Below are 21655 nucleotides of genomic sequence, written 5' to 3' on the forward strand. Positions count from 1 at the left end.
TTAGTAACTATTAACAATAGAAAACTTCTTATTGAGTTGATGCTTCAGCAGTTTGTCAAACACAAATTGAAAAATATTTCATATGTAAAACAACCTTGAGATTGGGGGAAAAAGTCTTGCATTAGAGCATAGAATGTAGAACAGTACAACAAAGGAACAGGCCCTTCAGCCCATGATGCTAATTACATCTGCCTGCACAATATCCTTCCATTCCCTGCCTGTTCATGTGCCTGTCTAAATGCCTCTTAAGCATTGCTATTGTATCTGCTTTCACCACTTCCCCTAGCAAATTGATTATTGCAATTTTATTTAGCAATGTACTTCTTACTCGTATGGAATTGTGAATATATTTTGATTAAAATAAAACTCTGCAATGGTGGGAAATGAAAGAAAAGTAGAAAATGCTGAAATTGCCAAGCAGGTAAGTTAGTATTGGAAAAGGCAATATTCTGGCTGAAATGTTTTTTGTCATAACTGCAATTCATACTTGATAATGGATTAATGTTTGAATACAAGTAGAAATTTTGTAATACTGTGACTCAATGGTTACCCCATCTAGAGGAAAACAGGTATGAGATTAGATTGTGAATTCAGCAATGCATATTCCAATCCAGTAAACCCTAGACTGGGAGCACAGTGGAGGCAAACTTACTCCTTTGGTTTAGAAATTGCCTCGATCTGCCTGGGTTTATTAAAAAATATCAACATCCTAACATGAAGAAAAGGAAAGCTTTGTATCAGAATCAGTTTCTGCAATTAGTTGAAATTAAACATATGATTTATATAAATCTCGTAATATATAAAATATGTATTGATATTTCTAGGGACTGAATTAGAACTGGATTAATGAACTATTATAGTGAAGACTAAAATTTAGCAATGGCATTCTTTTTATGCTTTGTGAGATTTTATTTTTGTTATTGATGGATGAGGAGTTCTATCAAAAGCAAGTGAAATGTTTTATATCTTGTATATTTATCCAGAGCCAACTCTATGCCTCATTTAATCAGAGGATACATATAATTTCCATATTAATCACAAGCTTTCGATTTAATTCTTTAGTACAAGTCAATCCCATTGCTAGTGATTGGAACAGTTGGGCAGAGCAATTAAATATTGCAAAAAAGAAGACGCTGTGATCCCAATTACTTTGCTTATGTTTGGTTATTTGATGGTTATGAGGATTATCCCAGGCTGCTACAGAAGGCAAGGGATGAGATTGCTGTGGCTCTGGCTAAGATTTCTAAATCTTTACTGGCCACAAGTGAGGTACCAGATGTCTGGAGGGTGGCAAATGTGGTTTCCCGTTTTAAGAAGGGTAGCAGAGAAAAGCCTGGCAATTACAGACCTGTGAGCCTAACAACAGTAAAAGGAAAGTTAGTGGAAAAAATTCTGAGTGTCGGGATTAATGGTCACTCTGAAACGCAGGAACTAATCTGCATGGCTAGCATGGCCTTGTCAAAGACAGATCATGAATGATCAATCTGATTGAATTTTTTGAGGGGGTAACAAAGTTACAAGGTTAACAAAGATGAGGACAGTGTAGTAGATGTGGTTTACTTGGACTTCAATAAGGCCTTTGACAAGGTCCCACATGGGAGACTGGTCCAAAAAGTTAAAGCCCATGGAATCCAGGGCAAGTTGGCAAATTGGATCCAGAATTGGCTTCGCAACAGGAGACAGAGGGTGGTGATAAAAATAGTTTTTGTGATTGGATGCCTCTGGTGTTCCACAGGGATTGGTGCTAGGACTGTTGCTGTTTGCAATGTATGTGAATGATTTGGATGTGGTTGCAGGAAGTATGATGAGTAAATTCACAGATTACGTGAAGATTGGTGGAGTTGTTGACAGTGTGGAGGGTTGTCTTAGGCTATAGGGTGATATTGATGTGTTGGTGAAATGGGTTTAGAAATGGCAGATGGTGTGATAAATGTGAGGTAATGCATTTTGGGGGAACTAATGAAGCTAGGACATCATGAATGATTTATGGACACCCGTACATACGAACGAGCTCCCATAAATATTATTACATTCAAACGAGTACCAGTCTTGTAAAAGCCTGTTTACGTGTAACCTCCCTTTAGTAATTTTTTTAAATTTTAAATTTTTAAAATTTTTAAATTTTTTAAAGTTTTATTTACAGCATGGTAACAGGCCCTTCTGGCCCAACGAATCCGCGCCGCCCATTTTAAGCCCAAATTAACCTACCCGTTCATCTTTTCAATGTGGGAGGAAACCGGAGCACCCGGAGGAAGCCCACGCAGACACGGGAGAACGTACAAATTCCTTACAGACAGTGGCAGGAATCAAACCCCAATCGCTGGTGCTGTAATAGTGTTGCGCTAACCGCTATGCTACCATGCCGCCCAATCAGACACCATTAGCTCTTAAGAACACACGCTGCCCGTTTCACTACTGGAGTCTACTTAAGAGAGTTGCTTTGGAAATTGACAAGAAATCGTTTCTATTGATATTTCATTAAGCAATGATACTTAATTAAACAATGTAACTTCCACTGATACTTCAAGCCCATTGAAATCAGCCATTGAGCGTGGGACATCCTGATTCCACACTTCTGCCTTCCCCCACCTTGTTGCAATAAATAAATGTTCATGTTAATTGGCCCTCATCAACAACACTTGTTACAATACCATCAAAGTATGGTTACTGTATTGAGTGATTTTGTGTATTTTCTGAATTATGGACAAAATCGACTTGTGGACATCTGTAAAAGTAGAACCTATTCGTAAGTAGGAAACAGCCTTATATAAAATTATGGGTGGTATAGATAAAGTAGATTGAAGGAAACTTTTTCCCTTATCAGAGGTGAATAAAACATAGATTTTGGGTAAGGGGTAACATGATGATCTGATGGGGGACCTTTTGCACCAACAGTGATGAGTACCTGGAGTGCACTGCCAGAGCGAATAGTGAAAGCAGCAGTCACTGACAGCATTCAAGAAGTGTCTGGACAAACACTTCAATCATCTCGGCATAAAAGGCTATGGGCCAAGTGCTGGAGTATGGCATTAATACAGATGGGGGCCGACTAGTCGGCATGGATGTGGTTGCCCGAATAACATGTTTTTATGATTTATGACTCTATAGTTTATGATTCTGTAGTCCATTTTTGTTCTTAAAGTATGTCATGTAATCCTTCTTCAACACTGACTTTGATAGATTCTGTAAAGATCTCTTAAACGTCCATCACACTTTTACTTTTTTTTAAAGTGACCACCATTCATTTCATTGTGCACTATACCCAGGATACAACAAATTCATCAGCTTTATGGTTAAGGAGCTCTATCCTTCTTAGCAGCATAGTTTTAAGGTTCCTTACCTTGTTGTTAACATGTTAGGCTTATTGAGGTGACTCACTTTTTTATGGTGGGTTGTAGGAGGAGTTATGAAATTAAGGTCCAAGTAATTGGATATATATTGGCAGCATTAGAACGATTGATAATCTTAAATCAATACTTATTTAACTTCTTGCCAAAACAATCTTTAATGTTATCTTTTATTTTATGTATTTTAGGAAACTGGTATAAAAACATTGACTCTAGAAGAAGCCATCCAAATCATTCAAATTGCTGAACGTGCTCGGCAGGGGCGGTTACGAGCTAAGTTTATGCTGGAAATTCGAATGGAAGAAGAAAGACAAAACTTAGCTAAACAACGAAAAGCGAGTGCAATGGCTCCTGAAATGGCAGCTACTTTAATAAAAAAGGTTTTATTTTCACTTTTCACTTAAGAGCATAATTGTATAAATCATGATGAGAAAGGATGATTTGTCCTATCAAGATTCATTCCACTGATACCCACAGTTTCCTCATCATAGAAACCAGTTGCCTTTTTTTACCTTGGCTAATCTTCTTGGTGAATCATCTTTGGATAAAGTTCTTTCAAAAAGCTCTTAAATTTGCTTTAATATTCATTAGTGCCATTGAATTACCATTTCATTAATTTTTGCTTTTGAGGGTGAATGGAAAGTAGGGGCAAGGGTATGAGATTGATGTCATGTGGGTAAATTGAAATTAATTTCAGTGTATTTGTCAGATTTTTTTCCACACAAATCTTATTATAATTTTATCATATAATGAGCATAACACAGAGCTTGCATACTGCAATCACAAGACAGTTACATCGGACCACTTGCTGTAAATAGGATGTGACTGTATGTGGCTCCGCAAGTCAGGAGCTGGAGCAATCACGCCAGGTTTCCGGCTTCTGTGCGGGCAATGATTTAATGGCTGAATTAGACTCTTGAAGGCGCAGCCTGTTGGATAAGAACATAAGAAATAGAAGCAAGAGTAGCCAAGTAGATCACTTGCTCTTTTCTGCCATTCAATGCAATCATGGCTTGGTTTTAAAGCACCACACTGAGCTGCATCGTGTTATGAATGAAGTGTGTGTCATCAGAAGGATGTAGCTGAAAGGGGGTAAGGAATTAGGGACCACCTCCACCTCTCACTCGTTGCTGCCTAACACCTCCCCACCAGTCAGCAGCACACCTACTGCCTCATTGTATTCAAGTCAGTCTCTGGAGCAAAAATAAAACCACTGGAGGGACTCAGTGGATCAGGCAGCATCTGTGGAGGGAAACGGACAGCCGACATTTCGTGTTGAGACCCTTTATCCGGAGTCATGTGATGAAAAATACCAAATTTTTGTTAAGTTTTTGTTTTGTAGTGCAATCACATAAAAGGCATCACTTTGTCCTTTTTTCTTGAATGGCTTTTCTTGATCATGGGTTGGCAATTTGCTTTTCTCAGTTGCTTGTTCGTGAAAGGGAAGACATGAATAGAACAGGATCAATCGGATGAGATGATTAATAATGTTGGGTACAATTCTGAGTGCCAACTCATTTTGACTGTTATTATCACGTGGAGTTAACATTTATTGACCATCCTCACCTCGGCACTATCAGATTATCTTCAGCTGTGCCCTGGAAGGATCAAAAGGCCAAAAATTTTGCGATGGTGGGCATCTTTATGGTCAGTGTTAGTTTGTATTCACCAGGTCCATGATGGAGACTACCTCCAAATGGGAGGCAGCAGATGTCTGCCAGTAACTGATTTTATAATCTTGGCTATAGAGTCATTGTTTTTCTGAGAACTCTAGCAAGTTGAGACACTATCTACACATACAGATATGTGGGTAGCAGTTTTTGTAAATTCCATTCCTTGCTATTCCCCTCTTCTGCTTATTTACATAGAACATAGAACAGTACAGCACAGAACAGGCCCTTTGGCCCACAATATTGTGCTGACATAGGTAATCCCTTCATAGCTAATGCCTATATCACTGTATTTTCCTCTCATTCATTTCTCTGATAACTGATCCCTTCTGCTTACTATCTAGATGTCTGTTCACAGTTGCCTGTTGCTTCTGCTGATTATCATTTTACTCCTCTTGCACATGATGACTTTTAAAATTTAATGGATGTCAAAAGCACTTCACGGTCCATTTGCCTAATAATCACTGTCCCAGTGTAGGGGAATGTGCAGCAGACAATTTGCACACAATATAGGCCTACAAGTGCAGAAAAGATTCACAAGGGTGTTGACAGGACTGGAGGGCTTGAGTTATAAAGAGATACTGGATAGGCTGTTTTTCCTGGAGCGAAGGAGGCTGAGGGATGACCTTGTATCAGTCTACAAAATCATGAGGGACATAGATAACGTAGATAGTTACAGTCTTTGTCCCAGGATAGGAGAGTCAAAAACTAGAAGGCATAGGTTTAAGGTGAGAGGGGAAAGATTTAAAAGATATGAGGGGCAGGTTTTTCAGACAGAGGATGGTGGATATATGGAATGAACTGCCAGAGGAAGTGGTAGAGGTGGGTACAATTACAATGTCTAAAAGACATTTGGACAAGTACATGGACAGGAAAGGTTTTGAGGGATATGGGGCAAACGCAGGCAAATGGGACTAGGTTTGGTGGGCACCTTGGTCTGCATGTGAGTTGGGCAGAAGGGCCCATTTCCGTGCTATATAATTCTATGAATCTATCTATGACCATGACTAAGAATGAGTTGAACGACATTGATAAATGTAGCTAAGACACTGTAAACAGTTTCTGCTTTTGTTTAAATGATGCTATTGTATCTTTTCCATGCTGGTGCAAGACTAGGTGTTGATTTAACCTCATCTGGAAGTGCATTGAAGTGTCAGCAAAGACAATGCATATGGGTCTCTGGAATTGGTGTTGAGCTTGTACATTGATTCACAGGTGAGACTCAGAAAAAACAAAACGAGAACTGAAAATTTTAGAAGACTGCAAGAGTAACCTCCTGTATGCTAATTACAATTTCCTGGCTGATGGGTCTGCTCTCTCTCTTAAAAAGAGGACAAAGTCATCTCTGAGTGTTAGGAGTTGCTTACATTCTACATGGCATAAAAGGATGGGAAATTAAATTGTGAACCATTCCTTTGGTAAGAACAAGACACTTTGAACATCATTCACATTGCTATGAAGTTGATGAATGTCATACCAAGTCAGATTCAGATGCAATTTGTGATGTTGGAATTGTAGTTCTGGAAAGCTAGTACAAATCGCCAGTACATCCAATTCCTAAGCAGAAAGTAAAATCATTGCAAAAATACTATTCCATTTGTATGTCAACAGTACACAAACCCATTACTCATGTCTTTAAAACTTTCCTTTTCTGTAAGAATTCATTGGAAGTGTATGTTACAATTGTTGTACACAGTTTTGGAGGTAATACAGCATTATTGACATGATATTTTTCATACAATAATTTAAATATTTGGGAGGTTATTTTTTTAGCTGTACAAATAGACTTTTTATCTCAATAATGTCAAAATTAACCTAAATCCATTCCTTTTCTGCTCAAGCATTAATCACAACTATTGTACTTACTTTTACAGGTTTGGTGTGGATATATTCAAAGGAAAATTACCAAGAAAGAACGGGCAGAGGAAATGATATTTCTTGAGATGGTGAGTCCAAATGATGTGGTTGGGAGGTAGCCATTGTCAGTTAATATCAAGATGAATTGTGAGCTCAAAGATTAACTATAGAGGAATTAGATTTGTAGGAAAGACAAACTTACAAGGCTTTAAAAGTAGAATAATTATTGTAGTTATTGCAGCTGAAAATGTTGTAATACTATAGTCTCAAACCTCGCAATTCTTGCCTTTCCTCTGTGAGATTAAGTACACAATGACTATCTGTGAGAATTAAGCATGTAATTCTGGCAGTGTTTTAGTGGAATGCAAGATGATAGATGAGATACATGATTTCATAGAATGCATCTATGATAGCTTTCTTGAACAGCATGTTAGTGAACCTACAAGGGAAAATGCTATCTTAGATCTGGTCCTGTGCAATGAGACAGGTAAAATTAAGGATCTTGTAGTTACAGATCCTCTTCGAAAGAGTGATCACAGTATGATAGAATTTCTAATACAAATGGAGGGTGCAATAGTTCAATCTAAAACCAGTGTATTATGCCTAAACAAGAGAGACTACAACAGGATGAGGGAGGAGTTTGCTAGTGTAGACGGGGAACACAGGTTATATGGTGGGACAGTTGAGGAAGAGTGGAAGATTTTCAGAGAGATTTTTCACAGTGCTCAACAAAAGTATATTTGAGTTAAAAGCAAGGACAGTAAGAGCGGAGAGCCAACCTTGGATAACTAAGGGAATAAAAGAAGGCATCAAATTAAAAGCTCATGCATACAAAGTCACCAAGAGCAGTGGGAAACTGGGAGAACTTTAAAAAGCAACAAAGAACCACTAAGCAAGCAATCAGGAAAGGGAAGATGGATTATGAAAGTAAACTAGCACAAAATATAAAAACAGATAGTAAAAGTTTTTATAATTATATAAAGTGGAAACGGGTGGTTAAAGTGAACGTAGGTCCCTTGGAAGATGAGAGGGTGGAGTTAATATTGGGTAATGTGTAAATGGCGAGGCCTTGAATGACTATTTTGTGTCAGTCTTCACGGTGGAGGACTCGTCTAACATACCAAAGGGAGCTGTTATGGATGCGATGGGAGGTGAGGACCTTGACACAACATGGATTCAGGAAGGGCAGGTCCTGTCTGACAAACTTACTAGAATGCTTTGAGGATATAATGAGTGCAGTGGATAGAGGGGAAACAGGTGGATGTTGTGTACTTAGATTTCCAGAAGGCGTTTGATAAGGTGCCACATAAAAGACTTATCCATGAGATAAGGATGCATGGAGTTGGGGGTAATGTATTAGCATGGATAGAGGATTGGTTAACCAATAGAAGGCAGAGGTTTAGGATAAACTGGTGTTTCTCTGGTTGGCAATCAGTGGTGAGCGGGGTGCCGCAGGGGTTGGTGCTGGGCCCACAATTGTTCACGATATATATTAATGGTTTGGAAGAGGGGACCAAGTGTAGCGTATCTACGTTTGCTGATGACACTAAATTGAGTGGAAAAGCAACTTGCGCAGAAGATGCGGAGAGTCTGCAGAGAGATCTAGATAGGTTAAGTGAGTGGGCAAGATGGAGTACAATGTTGGTACCTGCAAGGTCATCAACTTTGGAAGGAAAAAAAGATCAGATTATTATTTAAATGGTGAAAGATTGCAGCATGCTGTTGTGCAGAGGGACTTGGGAGTGCTTGTGCATGAATTGCAAAAGGTTGGTTTGCAGGTGCAACAAGTTATCAAGAAGGCAAATGGAACGTTGGCCTTCATTGCTAGAGGGATTGGATTTAAGAGCAGGAAGATTGCAACTGTACAGGGTGCTGGTGAGACTGCACCTGGAGTACTGCGTGCAGTTCTGGTCTCCTTACTTGGGGAAAGATAAACTGGCTTTGGAGGCGGTGCAGAGGAGGTTCACAAGGTTGATTCCGGAGATGAGGGGGTTAGTCTATGAGGGGAGATTGAGTCGCCTGGGACTATACTCACTGGAATTCAGAAGAACGAGAGGGGATCTTATAGAAACATATAAAATTATGAAAGAGATAGATAAGATAGAGGCAGGAAGGTTGTTTCTACTGGGAGGTGAGATTATAACTAGGGGACATAGCCTCAAGATTCAGGGGAATAGATTTAGGATGGCGATCAGGAGAAACTACGTTTCCCAGAGAGTAGTGAATCTGTGGAATTCTCTGCCCAGGGAAGCAGTAGAGACTACCTCATTAAATATATTTAAGGTACAGTTAGATAGATTTTTGCATTGTAGGGGAATTAAGGGTTATACGGAAAAGGCAGGTAGGTGGATCTGAATCCATGGCCATTGAATGGCAGAGCAGGCTCAATGGGACAGATGTCCTACTCCTACTCTTATTTCTTATGTTCTCTTTCTCTTGCAAAACATGAAACTGCTAGAGGAACTCAGCGGGTCAAACAGTACCTATTGGAGACAAAGGGATGGTCGATGTTTCGGGTCAAGACCCCTGCATCAGGACTGGCAGTGTGGAGGGAAGATCACTAGTATATCGAAGTGAGATGGAGGGGTAAGATAGAGGCTGGTAGTTGCCGGGTGGAACTAGATGATATGGTATGATGGGCAGATCAGATGGAGCCAGGTTGGGGGGTGGGGGATATTTAGATAGAGGCTGGTAGGTGACAGATGGTAGGTGTCTGCTTATTCCTTCCCACCCACCCATCCCCAGCACTTTTTCCTGCAACCGTAAGCTTCAAATTTGTTTGTGCCTTTTTGTTTTTCAGGAACCTCCTCCTGATTTTCAGAAGCCTAGCTCTACTCAACTGCAAGCTCAGAAAGTATATCAACAGCGGCAGGTGGTACAGGAAGTACATGAGGTGGAATACCAGCAAGCCTTAGTCACAATAAAAGAGCAAGTGCGATCAGTTGAGGGACCAGATATTCAAGAAACCTTGCAGGAGCAGATCAGACAATGGTTTATCGAATGTCGGTAAGGGAAACAGGATTTAGTAGAATAACCATGACTTCTCTGTGGTTAGAAACAAACTGCTGGAGGAAATTAGTGGGTCAGGTATCTGTCCATTTCCGTCTACAGATGCTGCCTAACCTGCTGAGTTCCTCCAGCAGTTTTTTTTTTGCTCTAGTTTCCAGCATCTGCTGTCTCTTGTGGCTCTTCTTCTCTATGGTTCATGCTTTAAAATGCAGGTTGCAATTAAAATTGTAGAATCAGTGCAACTTGCAGCATGATGTGATGCTATTTACGGTAGTTGACTGTTGATTTTATGTTAAAACAGTTATGCATAGTTCCACGATCCTACCTTTTTCTCTATAAGCCTATAAATATCTGTCCAACTACATGAAGGATGTCATTAAGCTGGAAAGGGTGCAGAAAAGATTCACGATGATGTTGCTGGGGCTGGAGGGCTTGAGTTATAAGGAGAGACTGGATGAGCTGGGACTGTTTTCCCTTCTGAATAGGAGGTTGAGGGGTGACCTTGTATATAAAATGATGAGGGGCTTAGATATAGTGGATGGTCACAGTTTTTTTCAGGGTAGGGGAGTCTAAAACTAGAGGGAATAGATTTAAAATGAGAGAGGAAAGATTTAACGGGACCTGAGTGGCAAGTTTTTCACACGGGGTGGTGAGTATGTAGAACGAGCTCCCAGAGGAAGCTGTAGAGGTGAGTACAATTACAATGTTAACAAGACATTTGGACAGGCACATGGATTAAAAAAAACTTAGAGGGATAATGGGCCAAATGCAGGTAAATGGGACTAGGACAGATAGACATCTTGGTCGACATGTGAGAATTAGGCTGAAGGCCCTGTTTCCATGCTGTATGTCTCTGACTCTTATGTCTCAAAATGAGACTCTGGGAATACTGCTGGCAACCATCTTCCAGCCCGAAAACTTCCATTCATTTATCCCTTTTGCTTTCTATTATCACTCAACTGGTTTTATTTCCATATTGTCATATTCCATTAATTTCAGGAGTTTCCCTATTTTTAATAAGGCTGAAAATATACATACAAAAACGTGCAGATGCTGTAAATGTGAAATTAAAATGTAGGAAACACTCCACAGGTCAGGCAGCATCTGTGGAAAGAGAAACTGAGATAATGACTTAACTCAAAGAATTTTCGTTGGTACTAGGAAAGAAAGAAAACAGGTTAGCTTTAAGTTGCCAGGATGGTGGGAGAGTGTGGAAAGGACAAAAAGAATATCCTCTGGACTCGCCTTATCAGAAAAATTCCTTTTTCTTTCCCTGTTGTTTGCTCCCCGTCTTCTCTGCAACTTAAAATTAACTTGTTTTCTCTCTATTCCAGTTCTGATAAAGGGTCTTTGACCCAAAATGTTCACTCTGTTAAGTGTTTCCAGTATTTTCTGTTTTTATTTCTTAATAAGGATATTGTGTGGCACTTTCTTGAATGTCTTTTGAATATATACATCACCCAAGCCACTAAACTGATCTGCCTTCTCTATTACCTAATCAGAGAATTCAACCCAATCACTCAAAAATGGTTACTGGCTTTACTAAGTGCTGTTGTTTTGTTCTTCAATCCAGAAACATAACTGGAAAGTTCCCTGACTATCCTGATGAAGAGAAGGGAGGCTCCGCAGCTATATTTGCTTCAAAGACTCCCCAAGAGGTAAATTCTAAAACTTAATATGAGGCTGCTATATTTCGGGTATTAGTTGAGGCACATAGCCCGCTCATAAATCTCAAGTTAGGATTGTTTAAGGTGAAAAATTTAAACTTCCCCAGTTAATTACATACTCTATCCCATTAATAACTTCCCGAACATGTTGAACTAACAAGTGTATCAACAGCTTTCTTGAAGTGAATCAACTGAGGAAGAGGAAAAACTATCTAGGGTCCTTGCTCATAATTATGATACACACAATTTCCTACAAGGATTGTGATATGCTCTGATCTTTTTGGATGACAAGGATGAAGCTTGGCATAACCATGTAGTTATGTTGGAATTGGAGCTTTATTCAGCTTCATATGATAATACTTCTACAATAAATCTTTTCATTTGAATTATTGTGCATGTATGAGAGAATAGGCCACAGGGAATAAGTGGGGGAATAGGACTGTGCCAAGAGCAAGTATAGACTCAATGAGCCAAATGGTTTCATCCTATGCTGTGAGAAAATATGTGAAATTAGATTGTGTAGTCCTGTTTATTTCAATGACAATTAACTGAAGCTGCGCTTATCGCAAAAGTCTCCAGGTTTTTTTGTATATCTATGGAAAAGGATCATTGCTGACAACATTGACAGGGTGTTGTGAAATCAATTCATATGCGCATCATTTTACATGGGTTTGTATACAATGCTTCTTTTGGAGCATTATTGGGAAAATTTGCAGGAGCAGTCATCATAAGGTGCTCCAGTAACAACTAGATTTCGCAACTCACTGTTAGACCAGCGCCCTGCCACACAAGTCCCTTGCTTACACTTACAATTCATGATTTCATGATTCCCCTGTGTCTCCTCATAACCACAGAACTGATCTCAACTCCACCCACCCCTCCGCCATTGCACAAATGAATCTCCACCTTTACCTGACTCCTAACTACTGACAGCCTTCCAATTCCTCTCCTTTGCCCTCCAAATCAGCCTAAGTCAGGACCCAACAATTTCCCCCTTGGGTGGTGGTGGTGGGTGGTGGGTGGGGGCAGAGTCCTGATTTCCACTCCTCAACTCTTTTACCTGATTCCCAACTTGACCCCCAGGCTTAATGCCTCACGAGGTTAAGAGAAGACAGAAGACAGTCACTTGGTCCGCTGGAGCCGGTAGCCATACTTTGCCAGTAGCATTTTGTCTTTGAATCCTTCTGGGACCCTACTGGTGATATCTGCAGAACTTTGAAGCCTGCCACCCACAAATCCATTGGGCAGGCAGTGACTGAAGGCTTGTTTGACAGGGCAAACAACTATTTCAACTTTGCTACCAGTAGTGCCAGTCAGAACGAGTTATGTGGAGATACAAGAGACTGCAGATGCTGGAACCTGGAGCAATACACAAAATGTTGGAGGAACTCGGCAGGTCAGGCAGCATCTATGGAGGGAAATGGGGGAGGAAAACTTCTTCAAAGTCAGCATACCTTGAAGAGACTTCACAGTGGAGTAGCAAAATGGAGAGGAGGAAAGCTTCTTCAAAGTTTTCCTTTCTCTCCATAGATGCTGTCTGACCCGCTGAGTACCTCCAGCTTTTTGTGCTGCTGCAGAATGAGTTAAGTGTTTTGGCACGATCATCTGCCTATATGCATCAATCAAGGCACCTAGGATTCCCCTGAGTGTATTGGACACTGAAAGGTTTATTTTAATCAAACAAAAAGGAAGATTTTATCAAGTAAAATAAGTTATATTTTACTATTTTAAAAAATTATTAACATGTCAACATTGGGAATTGCAATCAAACCATATCCAACCTAGGCATAGCAGCCATTTAGAAAATTTCTTGTAGCCATTTCAAGTAACTATGAAAGGAATGGAGGTTCTTTGTTAAATAAGGGTTTCATCAGAATGAAAATTATGAAGAGCACCTTTGTTCAGTTCCAGCAAGTCAGTCTCCTGGCATATTTTTACAAGGTCAGTGAATTAATTCATTTTTCTGAAAGTGTGGAGAACTAATTGGCAAACAAGCAAAAATAAGACTTAAAATGCTTGTGAACTGCTGGTCCTGGGTTGGATGCAGTTTGATTGTAATTACCAATGTTGGCATGGTAACAATTTTTTAAATTGCAAAATAAAACTTATTTTACTTAAAAGAAGTTTTTCTTTTCGTTTGATTAAGATAATTGTTGTGGCTGTCCAATACACCTGGGTGATTGACACATGTAGGTGAATGATGTAAATAAAAGTTGAATGACAAGGCAAAGGGCACATTAGCTATTAGGGTTTTTGTTCTGTAAACTTGTAATACTCCCTAAAGATTCATAACCAGGATAAAATTCCATTGCTTGTTAATCTTAATTTCAATACTTCTCAGATCACCATGTATATCCCGTACATAACCATGGAATCATAGAAACATACAGCATGGAAAAGGATCCTGTTAGCCCACCCCACCTTGTCCATTCTGACCATTATGTTTATTTAAGCTCATCCCATTTGCCCACATTAGGCCCATATCTCTTTTATGCCGTTCCTATCTAAATGCCTATCCAAATGGCTTTTAAATGTTGTAATTATAACTGTCTCAACGACTTCCTCTGGCAGCTCATTCCAGATATTCAACATAAAATGACGTAGAATAGTACAGCATGGGAACAGGCCTTTTGGCCCACGATGTCTGTGTCGAACATGAAGCCGAATTAAACTAAATCTCTTTTGCCAGTACAAGATCCATATCCCTCCCTTCCCTGCATATTTACTGTATGTATCAATCTAACAGCCTCTTTAACGCCACTAGCTTATCTTCAATGTTCATCACTCTCTGTGTGGAAAAACTTACCCCTCAGATTTCCTTTAAATTTCTCGCCTCTCACCTTAAACCTGTGTCCTCTTGTTCTGGACGCCCCTACCCTGGGCAAAAGATTATGACAATCTATCCTATATCCTCATAATTTTATAAACCTCTGAAAGGTCACCCCTCAGCCTCCTACTTTCTAGTGAGAATAAACCCAGCCTGTCCAATCTATAATTACAGCCCTCCATTCCAAGCAATGTCCTGATAAATCTTTTATGTACTTTCTCTATTGCTACCATACTCTTCCTATAGTGTGGTGGCTAGAACTGTACACAGTACTCCAAATGCGGTCTAACCAATGTTTTGTACAGTTGCAATGTGATGTCTCAACTTTTATACTCAATGCCTTGGCCAAGAAGGCAGGCATACAAAATGGCTTTATCTCTACCCTATCCATTTGTGTTGCAACTTTAGGGAGCTATGGAATTTTCCCAAAGCTCATTCTTGCTCTCTCTACATCAATGCTCCTAAAGTCCCTGATAGTTACTCCATGTCCTACTAAAATTTGACGTCGCACAGCTTGGCATAAATGTCCTTGACATATTCATGGTGCATATCATCAATAGGAAGATTAATGACAGAACAGCACAGAAGTTTACTTCATCATAGAACAAGTGTATTTGCTTCTCTGTATGTTGTCACGAACCAGCAACAAAAGAAACACACTGAGCATGATTCAGTGTTAAAAACTATTTTATTAATCACTACTTATGATAATACGTAAAATAAAAGTAAAAATGTTAGTATGTTAGAATTCAAAAATGTTAAACCTCGAACGTTAACCCCAAAACTAAACTCGTCGTGTGTGTGTGTGACAAAGTCCAAAACTCCCAGTTCCGGAATGGTTCTTAAAGTTCAGTTCCGCAAGCCATAAGGTGAAACATGAGCAAGGGCTTCTTCAACAACCACCGTTGTCTGAAGATAAGATGTAGATGTAGAAAAACATAGAGAGAGTACATACGAAATCCAAATGTTCCACGATGGAACCCAAACGACACTTCAGTGTTTACTCGGTAGTGACTTCCTCACCCCGAAAAGCATCCGAACCGTGGTCGTCCACACACAAATACCTGTTTCCTTCTACAGGTCAGCAACAAAGTGAACTCCTCCAGATTACTTCCAACTTCCATACATGGATTTCAGTGGCAAACACAGTTATTGTTTCTCATCCATCGATAGAGAAAACAAGCAGGCTGGTGTCTCTCTCCCTTCTCTCTCTCTCCTTCTTCTTCTTCTTACTTCTTCAACAACGTCATTACGTCCTTTATCTTCTATTGACGTAAGCACGCCCCACACACACATACACACACACTCTCTATCTTAAAGGGACTTTCACTGAGTCCATAACAATGTACTGTATGCAAAACATGAACAAACTTGATTGTTCTTTGAATATTTTTCCATGATCACACAAAGCGGGCACATGTTTTGGAAAAATACCTGACATTAGCAGCTGCCATAAGAAATCCATGACATTTTCATTTCATTCAATTTCTGCTCTCTGTGAGCTCAGCTTACTATACTTTGAGTATGATCACTTTGCACAATTGCTACTACTCTTATTGAGTTTTTGTGGCTTAGAGTAGAGGTGCTTATTTACAATACATGCTCGTTAAAATAACTCCATGCCCAAGTTCAAGCAGAAGACAGTAGGATCGGAGCTTTTTCTTGTAGCTCCATGATATAAACTGAAGATGAAAGGCCTGGATAGAGTGGATATGGAGAGGATGTTTCCAGGTGGGAGAGTCTAGGACCAGAGGACACAGCCTCAGAATAAAATGACGTTCCTTTAGAACAGAGATGAGGAGGAATTTCTTTACCCAGAGGTGGTGAATCTGTGGAATTCATTACCACAAACGTCTGTGGAGGCCAAGTCATTGGGTATATTTAAAGCAGAGGTTGATAGGTTCTTGATTAGTAAGGGCATCAAAGGTTATAGGGAGAAGGCAGGAGAATGGGGTTGAGAGGGAAAACTAGATCAGCCACGATCGAATGGCAGAGCAGACTTAATGGGCCGAATGGTCTAATTCCCATGTCTTATGACTGAGGGAGTTCTCCAGTGCAGGAACAATATTAGACGAGAGACTGCAGATGCTGAAATCTGGAGTAAAAACAAACTGTTGAAGGAACTCAGCAGGTTGAGCAGCATCTGTATCGGGGGTGGGGTGGGGGTGGGTGGAAGAGACAAAAGATTTTGATATTTTGGGTCAAGACCCTGCATCAGGACTGAGCATGGAGAGGGAAGGTAACTGATATAAAGGGGCAAGGATGAGATGGGGGCTGGTAGGTGACAGATGGACCAAGGAGGTGTGAAGGGTGATGGGTAGAAGGAGCCAAGAGCAGGAGGGGTGGAGATGGCAGATAGAGGCAGGTGGGTGATAGGTGTAAGCACTTTCCCCTGCCGCCATAGATGGTGCATCACTTGTTCCTACAGCTCCTCCCTCACTACCATCCAGGGACTTAAACAGTCCTCCCAGGTGAGGTAAAGGTTCATGTGCACCTCGTCTGTTGCATTCGGTGCTCCTGATATGGCTTCCTCTAAACTGGCAAGACCAAGTGCAGACCACATCACCAGTTTGCAGAGCACCTACACTCTGTCTTCAATGACCATCCTGAGCTCTTAGTTGCATGCCATTTCAAGTCCCCTTCCCATTCCCATACTGAGCTGCCCATCCTTGGCCTTCTTCCCTGTTAGTGTAAGCCCCAAATGCAAACTAGAACACCACCTCATATTCTGCCTGGGTAGTCCACAACCCAATAGTATGAGCACTGATTTTTTTTCAATTTCAGGTTCCCCTTGCCTCTGAGTTCCCCCTCTCTTTCCCTCTGATCCCCCTTCTGAGTTCCCCCCTCTCTCTCCCTCTGATCCGCCTTCTGAGTTCCCCCTCTCTCTCCCTCTGATCCCCCTTCTGATTTCCCCTCTCTCTCTCCCTCTGATCTGCCTCCGGTTCTCCCATTTTTTGTTCCCTTTCCCATTTCCACCTCCCGGTTTCATCCATCTACTACCTGCACACTTCACCCACTGTATACCCTCCCCCATGTGGTTCCAGCTGCCTTTCATCTCTCCCCTAATGGTTCCCATTATCGCTTCCCTTATCAGTTTCTAGCACTTGTGGCCTTTGAGTCCCTGCTCATCATCTTCCAACCTCTGTCTCCACCTCCACCCTCCCCTCCGCTCACCTGGCTCTATCTGCCTCCCTTTCTTCCCCTTGTCTGCTTCCATGTTACCCACTGTCTTCCAACTCCACCTGTCTTTTCTCTCTGACCTGGTCCCTTCTGCCCATCATCCTTCACAACTCATCGGTCCACCTATCATCTACCAGCCCCTGTCTCACCGCCCCCGCCCCCTTTATACCGGCTATCTTCCCCCTCTGCTCTCAGTCCTGATGCAGGGCCTCGACCCGAAACATTGACAGTTTCTCTCCCCACACAGATGCTGCTTGACCTGCTGAGTTCCTCCAACAGTTTGCTTTTAGCTCCAGGAATAATAATCATTTTTCTCCACAGGTGCTTCAAGAACTTGCTGCACAAGAAGAAAAAAAGAAACAGAAAGATAAAGAAAAGAAGGAGAAAAAAAGTGGTAAGGACAAAAAGGAAAAGAAGAAGAAAAAGAAGGGAAAAGCTGATAAAGAGGTAATGTTACAAATTTTGGCTTTGGCTTAAATGTTCTTCTGAGTTCTTACCCATAAATGGCTTCTGTCTCTTGCATTCAGGATTGATTGGTACTGTCCAACGTCTTACTTTATGTTACTTGTGATTTCAACAGGATATTGTGTCTTTTGCACTTGTCCTCACAGGGCTTCTCCAATTATCCACCCGCCTAGTTTAGCGAGGGCTCTGTGATGCCATTCTCAATCAAATTCTGCCTTGAAGTCAATAGTGGTTACTCTCACTTCACCTCTGGAGTTCAGGTCTTTTGTCCATGTTTGACCATTACTGTCCTGCCTTGGCTGATGAATCAATATTACTCTATGTAGAACACTGCTTGGAAGAAGTACTGCGAGTGACAAAGGTGCAGAATTTACTGTGGGTGGGGGACTTCAACATCCATCACCAAGAGTGGGTCAGTAGCACCACTACTGATTGAGTTGGCTGAGTGCTAAAGGAAATTGCTACTAGCTTGGCTCTGTAGCAAGTGGTGAGGGAAACAGCAAGAGAGCACAATCGACCTCAGCTAGTCAGCAAAACAAAAGAGCTGGTCATTGACTTCAGGAAGGGGGGCGGTGCACATGCTCCTGTTTACATCAATGGTCAAGAAGGTTGAGAGCTTCAAGTTCCTAGGAGTGAAGGTTGAGAGCTTCAAGTTCCTAGGAGTGAACATCACCAATAGCCTGTTCTGGTCCAACCATGTAGACACCACAGCCAAGGAAGCTCACCATGCCTCTACTTTCCCAGGAGGCTAAAGAAATTTAACATGCCCCCTTTGACACTCATCAGCTTTTATCGATTCACCATAGAAAGCATCCTATCTGAATGCATCACAGCTTGGTATGGCAACTGCTCTGCCTGGGAGCACAAGAAACTGCAGAGAGTTGTGGACACAGCTCAGCACATCACAGAAACCAGCCTCCCCTCCATGGACTCTGTCTATACTTCTAGCTGCTTGGGTAAAGCAGCCAGCATAATCAAAGACCCCACCCACCTGGGACATTCTCTCTTCTCCCCCCACCTCCCCCACCCTCCCATCAGGCAGAAGATACAAAAGCCTGAAAGCACGTACCACCAGACTCAAGGCAGCTTCTACTCTGCTGTTATAAGACTACTGAGTGGTTCCCTAGTACAATAATATGGACTCTTGACCTCACAATCTACCTCATTATGACCTTGTACCTTATTGTCTACCTGAACTGCACTTTCTCTGTAGCTGCGACACTTTATTCTGCATCCTGTATTGTTTTACCTTGTACTACCCCAATGCACTGTTGTAATGAATTGATCTGTGTGAATGGTATGCAAAATAAGTTTTTCACTCTACCTTGGTGCAAGTGACAATAATAAATCAATTCCAATACTTGCCATAGATGTATCTGTCCATAACGATATCAGTAGGAATGACCAATGCATCGTCCTTGTGGAGTTGAAATTCTATCTTTACAGTGAAAATACACTTCATCATGTTATGTTGCACTACCATGCTAAATGGGGCAGTCTATGAACAGATCTAGCAGCTCAGGACTGGGCATCCATGAATTGCTGTGAGCCATCATCAGCAGCAGAATTGTACTTAGCCACAATCTGCAACCTCGTGGTGCAGCATATCCCCCACTCTACCATCACCATCAAACCAGGGGATCAACCCTGGTTCAATGAAGAGTGCAGGAGGGTATGCCAGGAACAGCACCAGGCATACCTCAAAATGAGGGATCAACCTGGTGAAGCTACAAGACAGGACTACTTGCATGCCAAGTAGCATAAACAGCATGCAACAGACAGAGCCAAGCAATCCCACAACCAACGGTTCAGATACAAGCTCTGCATTACTACCATGTCTAGCATAAATGGTGGCAGACAAGTGAACAACTTGCTGGAGGAAGAGGCTCCTCAAATATCTCCATTCTGAACAATGGGGGAGCCTAGCACATCGGTACAAAAGAGAAAGCTGAAGCATTTGCAAAACTCTTCGGTCAGAAGTGCCAAGTGGATGATCCATCCATCTCAGCCTCCTGCAGTGCTCCCCAGCATGATAGATGCCAGCCTTCAGCCAATTCAATTCACTCCACATAATATCAATAAATGGCTTAAAGGTATTGGATACAGCAAAGGCCCTGACAATATTCTGGCAATCGTACTGAAAACTTGTGCTCCAGAACTTGGCCAAGCTGTTGCAGTATAGCTACAACACTGGCATCTACTCAGCAATCTGGAAAATTGCCCATATATGTCCTGTCCACAAGAAGCAGGACAAATATAACCCGCCCAATTACCACCTCTTTAGTGCTATTAAGAGGCACTTGCTTAGCAACAACCTGCTCGCAGAAGCTCAGTTTGGGTTCCACCCTAGTCATTCAACTCCTGACCTCATTACAGCCTAAGTCCAAATGTGGACAAAAGAGCTGAACTCCAGAGGTGAAGTGAGAATAACTGTGCTTGACTATCAAGGCAGCATTTGATTGAATATGGAATTAAGGAGGCCTGGCTAAACCGGAGTCAACTGGAATCGGGGGTGGGTGAAACCCTCTGCTCATTGGAATCATACCTAGCACACAGGAAGATGGTTGTGGTCGTTGGAGGTCAATCATCTCAGCCACAGGACATCTCTGCAGGAGTTCCTCAGGGTAGTGTCTTAGGTCCAACCATTTTCAGTTGCTTCATCAATGACCTTTCTTCAGTTGTGAGATCAGAAGTAGGGATGTTTGCTGATGATTGCACAATGTTGAGCACCATTCATGACTCCTCAGATAATGAAGCAGCCTACATCCAAATGCAGCAAGACGTGGACAACATCCAGACCTGGACAGATGTGTGGCACAAATGTTACTTGCCACCTATTTGTCAGGCAGTGATGATATCCAACAAGAGAAAATCCAACTATCACCCCCTGATATTCAATGGCATTCCCATCACTGAATCCCCCACCATCAATATCTTGGGGGTTGCCATTGACCAGAAACTGGACTGGAGTAGCCATATGCACAATGTAGCTACAAGAGCAGCTCAGAGGTTAGGAAAATTGTGATGAGTAGCTCACCTCCTAAATCATGAAAGCCTAACCACCATCTATAAAGCTCAAGTCAGGAATGCCTAGGTGAGTGCAGCTTCAACAATACTCAAGAAGCTCAACACCATATAGGACATGGCAGCCTGCTTGATTGGCACCCCATCCACAACCATTCTCTCATTCCACCACTGACACACAGTAGCAGCAGTGTGTAACATCTGCAGGATGCATTGCAGCAACTCATCAAGACTCCTTAGACAGCACCTTCCAAACCCATGACCTCTACCAAGTAAAAGGACAAGGGCAGGAAAAGCATGGGTACACCACCACCTGGAAGTTGCCCTCCAAGCCATGCACTATCCTGTCTTGGAAGTGTATTGCTGTTCCTTCACTGTTATTGTGTCAAATCCTGGAACTCTCTCCCTAACAGCGTTGTGGATATATCCACACCTCAAGGACTGCAGCCGTTTAAGAAGGCAGCTCACCACCAACTTCTCAGGGACAATTTGGGAAGAGCAATTAAATGCTGGCTCGGCCTGCTAAGTCCATATCCCTTGAATGAATTAAAAAAAAAGGTGAAACTGATGAATATTCTGCTGAGGTCATTGTAAAAATGACTAGTTTCT

At 41.5% G+C, this 21655-nt stretch overlaps 1 protein-coding gene across 2 annotated transcripts in view; it reads left to right on the top strand.

Annotated features, from left to right (window-relative positions):
- The window catches only part of iqca1 (IQ motif containing with AAA domain 1), a 169207-nt gene that overhangs the window by 29013 nt on the left and 118539 nt on the right, over positions 1–21655 (top strand). For both annotated transcript variants that reach the window (XM_052018883.1, XM_052018892.1), the window contains exons 4-8: positions 3536–3727; positions 6892–6963; positions 9675–9880; positions 11457–11541; positions 17879–18004. In XM_052018883.1, the coding sequence (XP_051874843.1) occupies positions 3536–3727; positions 6892–6963; positions 9675–9880; positions 11457–11541; positions 17879–18004 (681 nt within the window). The remainder of the gene's footprint in view (positions 1–3535; positions 3728–6891; positions 6964–9674; positions 9881–11456; positions 11542–17878; positions 18005–21655) is intronic.

Source organism: Pristis pectinata, chromosome 1, assembly GCF_009764475.1.
Source record: "Pristis pectinata isolate sPriPec2 chromosome 1, sPriPec2.1.pri, whole genome shotgun sequence".
NCBI classification, from domain to species: domain Eukaryota; kingdom Metazoa; phylum Chordata; class Chondrichthyes; order Rhinopristiformes; family Pristidae; genus Pristis; species Pristis pectinata.